The 14,032-nt window shown below is 50.3% G+C and overlaps 1 protein-coding gene across 1 annotated transcript in view; it reads left to right on the forward strand.

Moving 5' to 3' along the window:
- The window catches only part of TMEM178B (transmembrane protein 178B), a 350,603-nt gene that overhangs the window by 315,108 nt on the left and 21,463 nt on the right, over positions 1 to 14,032 (forward strand). The window contains exon 3 of the mRNA XM_061198109.1: positions 590 to 727. Within this exon, the coding sequence (XP_061054092.1) occupies positions 590 to 727 (138 nt within the window). The remainder of the gene's footprint in view (positions 1 to 589; positions 728 to 14,032) is intronic.

Genomic DNA, 14,032 nt, shown 5'->3' on the forward strand with positions numbered 1-14,032 from the left:
AGCTTCATGCTCACACCTGACCTCCTGGGAGACCAGCAAACCCTGGAGGGAAGGGAGGGAGTCCTTGGCAGGTGCAGCCAGACTGCCAGGACCCAGCCCAGCTCTAACGGTCCATTTGTCTGGTTCTCACTGCCCGGAGAGGTGAGTAATGCTGGATTATGACCGGGGAGCCGCACAGATCTGGGTTTGTCGCCCTGTCCTACCACTCACTGTATGGCTTTCAGCAACTTGCTCCGTTTTTCAGATAGGGATAAAGACAGTACCTATCGTAGAAGGTTGAGAGAGAAGCCTTGGGAAGACCAGTGCTGTGCCTGGCCCAAAGGAGATGTAAAAGAAATGGCAGCTATTATGATGATCTGTCCCTGTGCTTACGGACCAAGCTGTCCCAGCATGTGTTTGCACGCGAGGAGACAGTCACCACTGGGGGCTCTGTCCTCTGCAAAGGAAGCTTGGTTGTACCAACCTGTCTGTAAAGGGCAGGTCGCCTCCCTGCCCCTGCAGGGCCCTGCCCCCTCGCCCGGGGCCGGGGTGCACTGGACCCTGAGTTCGGGGCTCTGATGCTAACTGTTGCCTGCCTGCTTCCCCGCAGACCTGCGTAGGATGACGGCCGGCTTCATGGGCATGGCGGTGGCCATCATCCTCTTCGGCTGGATCATCGGCGTGCTGGGCTGCTGTTGGGACCGAGGCCTTATGCAGTATGTGGCAGGGCTTCTCTTCCTCATGGGAGGTAAGACCTGGGGGCTGCGGGATGGGGGGTCCTGGTTACTGGGATTCCTAGAGAATGGCTGGTGGGCATGTGGACGAAGGCCCAGGCTCGGCGGGGCCCTTGCATTCACTCATTCAGCGAACATGTTTCGAGCTCTTCTTAGCCACTCTCCACTGCTGGTCCTTGCACTCGGGCGTCTGGCCACCTGGTGTGGGAAAGACTGTGGCGATGGCGTTGAAAGAGGTGTCAGATCTGGGGCGAGTGAGAACGCAGGGGACACTCGGGCGTTTTATGCACATGCTGTGCATACTATACTTTGCGGTGGGCGGCAGGTGCTATCTGGGCAGTTTCCCCTTCAGAAGCCTTCCTTTACCCTTGATTTATGGGTCTTAATGCTGCTCCCATTTCCAAACAAGGCTCTAAAGGTGGTAAGACAGGGCTAGACCTTCGTCACATGTCTCCCTTACCCTCTGTTACTGTCAGGGCCGTAGAACCAATCCCACCCTTATAAAGGGCTGTATATAAGCAGAACTGTATAGCTGTGAGGGAATAGGTTCCAATCCATGGGAAGTAAAAGTTAATCCACTATCTACACGTGCCTCTTTTCTCCCTGAAGAGCTGAAACGTGCTTTTTGGTCTCCTGGTTTGAGTCTCAGTCTGAAGCCAAAGCTAACGTCGGAATGCCCATCACAGGGCACTCCTCGGGGAGAAGTGGATGGATGCCTTGCGTGGAGTTAGGAAGAGGGGGAATTGGGCTTGGACAGAGGGAGTTAGAAATATGCGTGGGGACAAAGGACAGTGAGTCCCATGCGTGGAAACCACCGTCAGGTAGATGGCAGACACCACGTGACTGGCCTGACTCAGGGTCTCGGCAGGGGCAGGAGGTGGAGGAGTGGGTCCGGCTGGAGAAAGGAGGCGGCTGTCCTTCTAGGTGGACGGAGAGATCTGGGGGCTAGTGAGTGAGCTGTGGGTTGGGAGAGGAGGAGGAGAGTTGCAGGGGTCCACCTCGTGCCTGACCGTTTATCCTTGTTCCCCCGAAGCACAGACACCCTGTGCCTCCCAGATCCTCTGCCAGCAGAGTCAGCTGCCCCCTGCCCAGCACTGCCTCCCTGTGGGTCCCACACCGGCACTTAGGGCAGAGGCTGGGGACGGAGGGGCACGGGTGGCTCCTTCACCCCTCCTTCCGGACTCCCGCTGAGACAGGGGCCCCCAAAACCAGCCCCACCACCTTTCCTGCACCCGGGTGTCCTCCTCACTGAAGCGAGGGTCACACTTGGCCCTGGATTTCCATACTTGGTGTTAGCAGCACGGAGTCTTTTTTGTTTCCACCTTCCAGTCAGAATCTTCCGTGGACCCCAAAAAGTGAAAAAATAAAAGTGGAGTGGCTCTGTTTGTAGTGAGTGTTCTCTCTAAGACTCTTGTGGTTGTACAAAGATGGGCTCCAGTAAAATGGGGCTTTTCTAAGGCTCTAGAGAGGGCTCCCAGGGATGGAGAAAAGCTGAGCAAACAGGCCTCAGGCAGAGCAGAAATCCAGGAGCCCTGGGAGCTGATACTCTTTCATGTCTGCCTCTTCCGAGGTGATCGTCATCCCCTGCATGTTCCCCTCTCCCGGCTGGCACTTGGCTCACATCCTGCCCAGGTGCTAAGCCTTCCAACTCTGACAGCTTCCAGAGAAAGACAGGGTGATGGGCCCACTGATCTTTCCAGGCCGGGCCACACATCACTGTGACTTGAAGAGGGGGGTCCCTGGGACACTTCCCACTCACCTGAGACCGGGGTAGGAACTCTCCCAGAAGAGGGTGTGGGGCAGACAGTGGGGGGCAGGAGGGTGCCTGGAGCCCTGTCCCCCATTTGCTAAGGTACCGCCCAGGAGCCTAGGGCTCTGGGGACGCCAGTTGAAAGCCCTTGGGCTGGACTGGGGACCTGAGGCCCCTCCCCACAGGGAATGAGTGAGGGTGTTGCTTCCCTTCTGCCTGGTTAGTGGTCCTTAATCACCACACAGTCGAATCACCTGCAGAACTTTTAAAAGTACTGGTGCTAGGGCCTCACCCCAGACCAATCCAAGCCAAACTTCTGGGGATGATGCTCAATAAGGGGTGAGAGCTGGGGGAATAGATGACCTTTAAATTTCCCTCCAGCTCTGAAATGTTATGTTCTGGGGATGAATCAGTTGGGCAAGACCTCTTGTGATTTGTTTTCTTTCTTCCCCCAATGCCCCCCCTGCCCCGTTTTATGACTACCTTAGGTAGCGTCAGACAGGGAAATGCTGTCACAGGGCTTCGATTATTACTATGGAGGCCTATCCGAGCCTTGATCACCGAGGGTCCCAGCTAAACCCACTTCCCCAGCACATGCACTCCCTTTCTTTTTTTTTAATGGAAAAACCATAGTTCATAGTAAAATGTTAGCATCCAGAAGAACTCTGGGGAAGCTGCTGTCCTAAGAGCTGTTTCTTCCTGACGGGAGCATTGTCCTGGTTGGAGTGGAGCCATCTCATCCACCATGGGGCTTTGTTACCTGTGTCCATAGGTAGAACTGTCCTCTCCCCAAAGAGGCTGGGGAGGGAAGTGGTGTCCACACACCTCATGGGTACCATCAGAGAGGCCCCAGTAGGAGAGGAAGAAGGACAAAGCTGCTAAGAGTTGAACCCTGGTCTTTTGGGGAAGATAAAGCTCTAGGTGGGGGAGGGCACCCTCTTCCTTTTCAAATTAGTGCCCTTTCCAAGGAGGCCCGACACAGCTTCGGGGGGTCCCAATGCCCAGGGCAGCTGCCGCCTGCTGACCCCGTGAGTGTGGTTTCGTTGGAGCCTGGGAGGAAGCAGACTCAGTGTAGAAGCTGTGCCTCCCCCCATCCCTGCTCAGCACCGAGAGCTGCTGAGAGGTTGGGTGCCAACCCCAAAATGAAGCCTTGTCCTGTAGAACCCTGTGTGTCAAACAGAGACAGGTCAGCATCAACCCCTCCCAGAGCCCGACCGGTGCCTGCCCTCCAGGAGTTCATCTTCTAGGGCTGACCTTTGAAGGGCTTGGAGAGTCAGCTACCTGTGACAGCCACCTCATGAGCACGGCAAAGCAGTCACTCAAACTGTAGATATTTGTGACCAAAAGGTCCCACGGCCTTAGCTTTCACCCAGATTGGCATTTCAGGCATCCGTAACTGAGCACAGACCAGGGCCCAAGGGGTTAGATTGGGCAGCAAGTGAGAAAGGTGGTGGGCACCAACTGCCGCAGTGCTGGCCAGGTGTGCGTGTGGTGAGCGGCTGGAAAAGGAGGGGTTGGCAAGAGTGGAAAAGGTAAATTTAAAGTCAGAAGTCTGAAGATGGAATTGCAGTTGACTTTAGATGAACCGGCAGAGGCCGAAATACAAACAGAAGAGTTCTATTCACAACCTCTTCTCTGTTCCCACATGAAAGGAGGTGGCCCACACTGGGCGCTTCTCTTTTCTCAATTTAACTATTTCCGGGGTTAAAGAGAGGGCACCCCGCACCTCGTGAGATGACTAGCAACAAATTGTTTAATTAACACTCAACCCAGAGGAGGCAATTAGTTAAGTATGGCAGCTCTGTAGGGCCAGGAGGCTGCGGGTGGTGAGTGGGATCCAGTTTCCCCTTTGGCATGGCCTCCAGGGGAGAATCTAGCCCAGACTGGTACAATAGCGTTTGGGTGCAACTGCCAGAAACAAGTGTCTGGATGCATCATCAGTGAGATTCAGAAGCACAGGGACAGGATGACATGGGGGGCAGGGCAGTGTGGCAGGGAGCATGTGACTCCTACGATTGCTTGTAATTCACTCACGGGGCGAACCTAGAGCCACCTCATGGACACAGATCCACAAGATGGGTGTGAACATCCAACACCCATGCCCCGCCCCTCAGCACCCCCTCACACGTCCTCGTCCTCCCACTCTTGGAAGGCATCCATCATCTCTGCCGTGAGCTTTCATCTAGGCTAATGCTTGGAGCCTCCTATCTAGGCTCTGGTACCCGGCAGTCAGTCCTTCACAGGGCAGTTGGCATAATATTTTTGAAACTATAAATCAGATATTCACTCATCTACCAATGCTCAAAAAGCTTACACTTGGACTTAAAATCCAAACTCCTTACCCTTCTTTAGAAGCTATGTTAGTTAGCTTGGGCTGCTATAACAAAATACCAGACACTGGGTGGCTTATAAAGAACAGAAATTTATTTCTTGCTGTCCTGGAGTCTGGAAGGTCCAAGATCAAGGCACTGGCAGATTCGGTGTCTGGTGAGAACCTGCCTTCTGGTTCATAGATGTCATAGATGGTACCTTCTTGTGTGTTCTCACATGGTGGCAGGGCCAAGGGAACTCTCTGGGGCCTCTTTTATTTATTTTAAATTTACTTATTTTTGGCTGCATTGGGTCTTTGTTGCTGTGTGCAGGCTTTCTCTAGTTGCGGTGAGCGGGGGCTATTCTTTGTTGCGGTGCGCAGGCTTCTCATTGCGGTGGTTTCTTTTGTTGCGGAGCACAGGCTCTAGGCACGCGGGCTTTAGTAGTTGCAGCACGCAGGCTCAGTAGTTGCGGCACGTGGGCCCTAGAGCGCGTGGGCTTCAGTAGTTGTGGCACTCGGGCTCAGTAGTTGTGGCTCGTGGGCTCTAGAGCGCAGGCTCAGTAGTTGTGGCGCACGGGCTTAGTTGCTCCGCAGCATGTGGGATCCTCCCAGACCAGGGCTTGAACCCGTGTCCCCTGCATTGGCAGGCAGGTTCCTAACCACTGCATCACCAGGGAAGCCCTGGGGCCTCTTTTATAAGGTCACTAATGCCATTCACGAGGGCACCACCCTCATGACCTAATCACCTCCCAAAGGCCCCTCCATTTAATACCAACGTCTCAGGGGTTAGCATTTCAACATATGAATTTGGGGGCACACAAACATTCAGTCCACGGAGGAAACCCTATGTAATCTGGCTCATTCTACCTCCCCCACCTCCTTTCCTATTCCTTCCCCTATGCTCATGTCATTCCAGCCACACAGGCTTCCTCTCTCCCGGTACACACACAGTTTTACTTCAAGGCCGTGGAGCGGCCTGATAGCTTTGCCCATAGTGCTTTCCCTGCCAATGCCTCATGACTGGCTCCACTTAGGATTCAGATTCCAACTGAAAAGTCACCCCCTCAGAGAGGGCTTCCTTGACCACCCAATTTAACAAAGCTACCCAGTTGCTCTCTACATTTTAATTAATTTAATTTTCTGCAGCACACCCACTACTTTATGACATGTTTATTGTTGTTGTGTTTTTGTTGCTTTTTTTTTTTTTTTAAGCAGTTAAAACAAACATTTGTTACCTCACAGTTTCCATGAATCAGAATTCCAGGCAGGCTTAACTGGGTTCTCTGCTCAGGGTCTCACAAAACTGCAGTCCAGGTATCAACCAGCACTGGGGTCTCGTCTGAGGCCAGGATCCTCTTCCAAGATCATGATGCTGTTGGCAGAATTCGTTCCCTGCAGCTGTAGGACTCAGGGAAGCTTGCTTACGCAAAGCCAGCAGGAGAAGAGAGTCTCTGACTTCTTCCATCTCTGACCTTCAGATTCTTTTTTTTTAAATAGACTTTCTTTTTTGGAACAGTTTTAGGTTTACAGAAAAACTGAGCAGATAGTACAGAGAATTCCCATATTCCCCTCTGCCCTTGCACACAGTTTTCCCTATTATTAACATCTTACATTAGTACAGTACATTTATTGCAATTAATGACTAAATATTGGTACATTGTTATTAATTAGTGTCCATAGTTACTTAGATTCTAAGTTTTACCTGATATCCTTTTTCTGTTCCTGGACCATCCAGGATCCCCCATTACATTTAGTTGTCATGTTTCCTTGGTCTCCTCTTTCTGTGACAGTTTCTCAGACTTTCCTTATTTTTAATGACCTTGACAGTTGAGTACTTGAAGAGTACTGGTCATCCATATTGTAGGATGCTCCTCTGTTGGAACTTGTCTGATGTTCTTCTCGTGATTAGACTGGGTTATGGGTTTGGGGAGGAAGATCACACAGGTAAAGCGCCATTTTCATCACATCATTTCAAGGATACATACTATCACCATGATCTATGACTGTTGATATTACCCTTCATCACCTGGCTGAAGGAGTATGTGTCAAGTTTCTCTACTGTAAAGTTACTCTTTTTTCCCCTGTTTCCATACTGTCCTCTTTGGAAGGAAGTCACTAGGCACAGCCCACACCTAAGGAGTCGGGGGTTATGTTTCTCCTCCTTTAGGGTAGAGCAGCTACATAAATTATTTGGAATTCTTCTGCACAGGAGATTTGTCTCTTCTTCCCTGTTTATTAATTGATTCAATCATTTATTTATATCAATGTGGACTCGTGAATGTTTATTTTATACTTCGGGTCATAATTCAATACTATATTTGTTGTCCAGTTTCGGCTTTGGCCACTGGGAGCTCTTTCGGTTGGCCCCTGTGCCCCTTTGGTGTACTCTTATCAATGTGGGGTTTTGCTTTTGCTTTTTGTGAGTACTTCCTTAGTTTTGGGCACTACAAGGTGCTCCAGGCTCATCTCGTGTATTTCCTGCCCCAGTCTTAGAACCGGCCACTTCTTCAAGGAACCTGGTTCCTTTTATTGGAGAATGGTATTAGAAACCAAGATCTGGACACTAGGTGTCTGCAGTGTTTCTAACATTTTGTATTTTTTCATTGCCTCCCACTGCGCACCTCCCACCACCAATATAGATGTCAGCTCCATGAGCTCCAGAACTTTGCCTTATTCTCCAAGGCACCCCCTGTGTCTGGAACAGTGTCTGCAGCCTCAGATATCTGTTGAATGCATGTATCAGAAAAGGGAATTATGTACAACAGAGAAAGTGTTTTGTTTTTTCTTGATAGAGCAGCAGTCCTTCAAGAAATTAGCCTGTCTTATCTTCTGTTCTTGGTCTGAGCTCTTCTTCCATGGGGCTCCTTATTCTCTTTTTATCTTTATTTGAATAGTTCTGGGGTCTGTCCCAGATTCCTTTTGGATGTAGGGTATGAATTATACATGACCTCATGAAGAACTTTCTGCCTTTAATTTGGACTCCTAGAATGTTAGAAATGGCAGGGGCCTTAGAGACCATCCAGTTCAACCTTCTTGTGTTTCCAGATAAGAGTAGTTGTGTCAGTTGTCCGAGGTCATCCAGTCTAGTGAGTGGCAGAACTGGAGCCAGAGCCCAGCCTGTGACACCAGCCTGGATCCTTGCAGCCCATCCTGCTGCCTCTGCTTTCAGCTCCCCGTGATGGAGAGCCCCCTGACCCCCTGCGCCACACACGTCTTCCCACACTAGCATAGCTCCAATTCTGTGCTTCTAATCCGGTGCCAGTCCCAGAATCTTGCTCCATTCCCTTTCTGTTCCTCCCTTCTCAGAGCACGAAGGGGCATATGGAGGAGACAGTGGCCAGAATTGAGGGCACAGGTGGTAAGGTCCTTTTCCTCCCACCTGTGATCAGTGTAACATTTTCTACCTTCCCAGTCAGTCAGGAGAGCAGAGAGTGCCCCAAAGAAGCTCAAGCTATCCACTTTGGGTGATTGCAGTCATTTGCAAACCAGTGATGCCAAATGGCTCCCCCTCCACCAGGCTCACCAGAGAGCAGTTCAGCTGTGTGGGGAACCCCCAGATACCCCTCTTCTGGTAGACAAAGACCTTGATAGAGGCCCAGCAATTATGAAAACTTACAAACCTAAAATGAAAAGGCCAAGGCATGGGTGTCTTGACTGGGTGACTGTTTCTTTCAGGCAGTAGAGTGATTTTAGGGATGCTGTGAAGTAGGACAACATCCATCCGTTTCTCCTTACTGTCCTTCCGAGCTCCAGCCGTGCTCAGAAACGTGACTAGGGCTGCATTTCTGTAAGTCCAGTAGGGACTGTGCCTCAAAATTCATGACTTGTGGGTAAGAGAAGGGCGACCACATAAGTTAGATACTATTCTAGGGAGGGAAAATAGAATCAGTAAGCCAATGACTTAACATGATGCAAGCTTATAAGAAACCCTCAGTAAATAATAGCTATTACTATTATATGTACATGGTAGTAAAGTGGTAGTTAGTACTACACATGTACCCCAAGTGAAATCCATTCCAATAGGCAGAAGAGAGTCCATAATCTATCATGACCAAATGAGGGCATAAAGCCCATCTACCTACCCCACTAAACGGCTTTTATAGTTTCCTGCGGAATTTCACTAGAACATCACAACTCTTCTCTTGACTTTTTTGTCTTACAGTCTTTCTTTCAAAATCCTAAGCGGGAATTCACAGACTACTTCCTGCCCTGGGGTATGTCTTGCCCTTTGGAAGGTGCATGTTTGAATATGTATTAGCATTTGATAATTACATTCAAAACAAAGACCTTTGGGGAAGGAGACACATTGTCAGGAGGGATAGGAAATAACATCCATGCTTGCCTAGTGTAGAACCAGTGGCCAGGACTGATCACTCCAGCAACCCGGACAGCGGGGGTGGGGCTTCATTTCTGCCTTAAGAGTTGAAATAGACCTCAAAGCAGTTTCACCCTTGCCACCCAGTGGGACCTGCCTCTGTTATAGATTTGCACTTTGGAGGAAAATAGTAAGCAGCCCTGGCCCTGTAAACCCCAATCTGGTCAGTGAAGGCCGTGCCAGAATGACCTATAACCTGCCCACCAAACACTCAACAAAGCCACACTGCTGCGTATTCTCCAGGGCAGAGGCTATGACAGAGCAGACTCTGGAAAGAAATGGAAAGCGGGGGAAGGGTGGTTGGTGGTTTGGGAAGAACCAACTCTCGTCTCGGATGTCCCTGCCCACACTTGCCCTGAGCCACCTTCCATCCCCTGCTACCTGACTGGGGGTTAAAGTCCTTCAGGAAGTAGAATCATCCAGCTAAAAGGGAGACTTACGGTTTTATCATGGAGAACCAGTCGAGGACCAAAGGAGTCTTGGATTAGCCGTGTGACACTGGGAATGTTACTTAACTGCCTTTCATGTGTTGCTTCAATTTTCTCACCTATAACACGGGACTAATAATAGTACCCACTTGAGGCCTAGTAGTGAAAATTATAGTTCACTCATGTAAAAGGATTAGAACAATGCCTGCCATCGTTCTCAATAAATTTCTCGATGTTATTATTTTTACTACTGAGATGCTTCTTTTTTTAAACAACCACCTTCAGGGACACTTTGATTTAAGCAGCCCCATACCACGACCACCAACACCACGCAGACACACACGCTACTGGGTGATGAAGATGGAATTACTCGAACAGATATTGTTTCTCTGGCTAATCACCACCCTACCCATTCATTCATTCATCCATTCATTCGATATTGATAGCCTATTATGTTCCAGACACTGTTTAAGCACTTGGGCTATAGTAGGGAATAGGATCAAGTCCTCATGAAGCTTACATTCTAGCTGGAGAAACAGACAAGAAGCAAGTATCATAAATACATGATCTGATGTCAGGGGATGAGAACTATGGAGAAAAATTAAGCTAGGAGGAAGATAGGGAGTTCTGGGGGGCATTATTGTAGATGAGGGGCCAGTGGGTGGGCACGGAGGCCTCTCAGAGGTGGTAACAGTGAACAGAGGCTTGAATGAAGGGAGGTGGTGAGCTATGGGAGGACTTGGGCAAGATCAGTCCCTGCAAAAAGAACAGCAAGCGCAGGGGACCTGGGATGGGAATGAGCCTGTTGGGTCTGAGGAAGCTGAGCAAGAGGAGGCTTGTGACAGGAGCAGAGTGAGGTGGAGGTGTGCCCGAAGCTGGGTAGATCGTGTAGGGCCTTGGAGGCCATGGGCTGGGTTTGAATGATTCTGCCCTGCCCTCTCTCTGTTTCCACATTGCTCTGGGGTTCTCCCCTGGGCGATCATTTGATACTGTGGGACTTTTTATCAGTGGTCTGGCTCCCTTCAGGGGTACCTATAGCTGGAGCTTCTTCAACCTGCCATGCCCAGTTCCAGTGAGTGAGGGCATGTTATCTATGCCTGGGGTGGCCAGGTCAGGGTAGGGGGACTGCCACGCGCCCCCTGAAGGTGTTGCATTGCCACACACCCGGTAGCATGCTTCCCCTCCAGTCAAGACCAGCAACATAATTGGTGGGGCCCAGTGTAGAATGAAAACTTGGACTCCTAATTCAAACGTTATTAAGAATTTCAGGGTGACAACAGCAGAGCATGAATGTAAGCACACAGCTGCTCAGGTGGCATGCCCACGAAGCCGCCTCTGCCTCCAGAACTGTTCCACACCCAGACTCCCCAATCCCGGGGCACCACAGCCTTTTGCTACAGGGGCTCGCAGAGAGCTTGAGAACTCAGGTCTTCTCCCTATTCTGCACGCAGCTCTCCGTCTCCCTAAGTCAGGCTGAGTCTACTGTGCTTAAAATCACCCCTCGTCTTTGATGACTGAATAATCACACAGAACGTGTGTTCCCCCGTGCCTCAGGTCAAAAGCTGGCTCCGCAAACATTGCCAACACAACCCGCTAATAAGACTAGACTGAGTTCCTTGCTTACTGCCATCAGGGAGAACAGCACCTTCCACAACTGGCAGGGTCTGAGAGGGGGAAGGTAAGGTTGGGATTTATTGAGAATTGGAACCTTGGTTTAAGGCCTTTGTTTCTATGCCAGGTCTTTGATTAAGATTGGGTGAGAATACTGATAGTGTCCAAGATCAATGGAAACAGCAGGGTTGAAGAAGTCTTAGAGCTCACACTGTCTACTGATGCTTTAAGTGGAAGAGTTGATGGATCTTGCAGGAAGTTCCTGTAATGCAATCAAACCACTTGCGCGGGCAGGGCAGACCCAGAAGTGTAAAGGTGTAAAGGAGGGAATAGCAGAGTTAGGTTACTATAGATGGTAACGTATGGTTATGGTTCAGCGTCTAGGCTGGGTGTGGGTGGATGATTTGGGGTCCACTCAGGATGAGTGATTTCTCCACAGCCTTGGTGCATTCCTGGCTGGCCTGTCTCCACCAGTACAGATATGCTCAGACATAGTCGAGACTCAGGCTGGGACGCTGACACCTGAGGTCTCCTCCTGTCTTTCCTAGAAATACTAACATCGCTGCCCTAAGTTGGGGCCTCTTGCTTCCAGACAATGGACTATCAACAAGAATGGGATGGGGAAGGGCAGCTGGGAGAAGAGAGAGGGGTCAGGGTAGCCAGAAGCCCATCTCCATTCTTGGAGTTGTTGTTGAGAAGGAACAGATTTCTCCAACAGCCTTTTCAGTGGAAACAGAAAGACCCAGAAGGTGGTGGTGACTCCACAGTGCTTGATTGCCATAGAAACTTAGGTAATTTCTAAAGCACCTTCAAAATCCTCCCTCCCTGTGGCTCTTCTAGGATGTCCTTACAGAGGTGAGCAAGCTTCAGAGAAAAGGAACTTGTTTGGCAAGTTCTTGGCCTCTTGAAACAAGTCATACGTGAAAGAAGAACGCTCATTCCTGAAGTGAATGCAGAGACCCCTCTGATGGGGATTAAAAGCTGCTCCTGGGAAAAACTTAAGAGGGAGGAGCTGGTGTAAGTGAGGAGGAATTGCCTCTCTCCTGCCCTGGGTGCAGAAAGCAGTCTGAGGACGGGAAAAGTGGCATCAGAAATAGGCACCAGGGAAGGGGAACAGGGGGTTCTGCTCTCAAGAGGCTCCTGTCACCCCCACTGCTTGGATGGCTGGGATGTGCTGTGTGTCCAGGGACTGAAGCCAGAGTACCCGACACCAAGGAAAATGGCCCAGACCAGACACAAGGGCCCCCTGGATAGACTCAGAGGACGCCACCAGCAGGCGAGCTGGGGTATGCGCATGGGCGCAGGGCCCCAGCTCCCCCTGGGGACCAGAGAGCTGACTTGGAGACGGGGCCCAGATCAGAGAGCAGGGGTGAGGGAGGGTGGGCAGCCGGCCCCAACAATGCACAGTCAAGCACACCCTGGGCCCAGGGCTGCCCCCGCCCCCCCGCCCCTGGGCCTCATTCTGGACGATGCCCCCTGTGGGCGGAGGTGGGGAGGAGCTTAGCAAGCCTGTACCGATTGCTGTGTACGCCGTCCAGGGTCTGGTGGTGATGGCCTTGAAGGCCTAGGAGGTGCTGGTGGGGGAATGATTCTGGGGAGACCTTAAAGCATTACACTGGAGAGGGTTTATGAAGACAGCCCCAGAGCTGTAAGTGAATTCTGCTCTAGTGGACATGCCTCTTCATCCCAACAGAACTTGGGCTTTTGGGACAGATGGGGAATGACTTGCATTTTACCTCCCGGTATAAAATAATTGGAGAATGAGTGCCTGTGTAGAGCTGTTCTCTCCCTGACATTCTAGAAGTCTCCTGATTTCAAATACACTTACCTCTTATTAGATCATGTCTCATTCCATGTGCCTTGACTTGGGGTTTGAAAACTACACTCACCCTATCTATAGAAGCCATCAGAACATCCAGGATGTCCAAGACGTGGCTGTGAGAGACAAGAGCCCATCCCCACGTTAGTGAACCATTAGAATCTGCCCAATGCTTATAATTCATTCAATAAACAGCCGGTTAAGTACCGGCCAAGTACTAGGTAGTCGGAGGATAAAATAAAATAAAACTCATCGCTGCCTTGGTGTTGCCCACAATCTTAGAGGAGAGTCAGACACCTAGACCAATTAGCGTGATAAATGAGCCGCTTTCCTTTTAATGACTGACACCTTTAAAATGCAAAATATTAAAAACAAAAGAATTCTGTGTCATTTCAGCAGTAAGGAGGATGAGGGATGTCTTCAGTCTACCTGTCTACCATTCTTGGGGAAGGAAGGTGCTGGTCATCCAAAAAGGATTTTAAAAGGGTCAATTATGACTTAGCTGACAATTTTTAGTTCACAGAGCTCCAAAGGGAGGGTAAGGTCTTATTTGACCTTCACACCCCCCGAGAAGGCAGGTGGAAGAGGCAGGCAGGAAGGTAAGAGCTCACTTTTTGGAGCATCAATGCTGTGTCAATGGTAGATGCTCTTCAAACGGCATTTCCTTTCATCTTCCCAGCAGCCCTTAAGGTCGCCATTACCACCCTGATTTTGTGGATAATGAACTAGACCCAGAGAGCCATGAAACAAGCTTAGAGTCATGCAATTAAGTAAATGGTGGAGCCTTAATCTAAGGCCTTCAGATTAACCCCCGACCCCTTTCTTCTCTGTTCCTAGAACCTGTGGGAGAAAAGAGAAAAGGGTACTGGGCAAGGCCACCTGGGATAAAGAAGGAGGCATGAGAACTGAACCAGAAGGCAGATGCAGGCTTACCCACCAGCTTCCGTTAGTATTCGTAGGCCAGAGGGGTCTGCCTCTGCTCCCACCAGCAAGGGGCAGGTAGATGTCCCTTTGGAGCAGGACTG

Source organism: Eubalaena glacialis, chromosome 8 (assembly GCF_028564815.1).
Source record: "Eubalaena glacialis isolate mEubGla1 chromosome 8, mEubGla1.1.hap2.+ XY, whole genome shotgun sequence".
Taxonomy (NCBI): Eukaryota; Metazoa; Chordata; class Mammalia; order Artiodactyla; family Balaenidae; genus Eubalaena; species Eubalaena glacialis.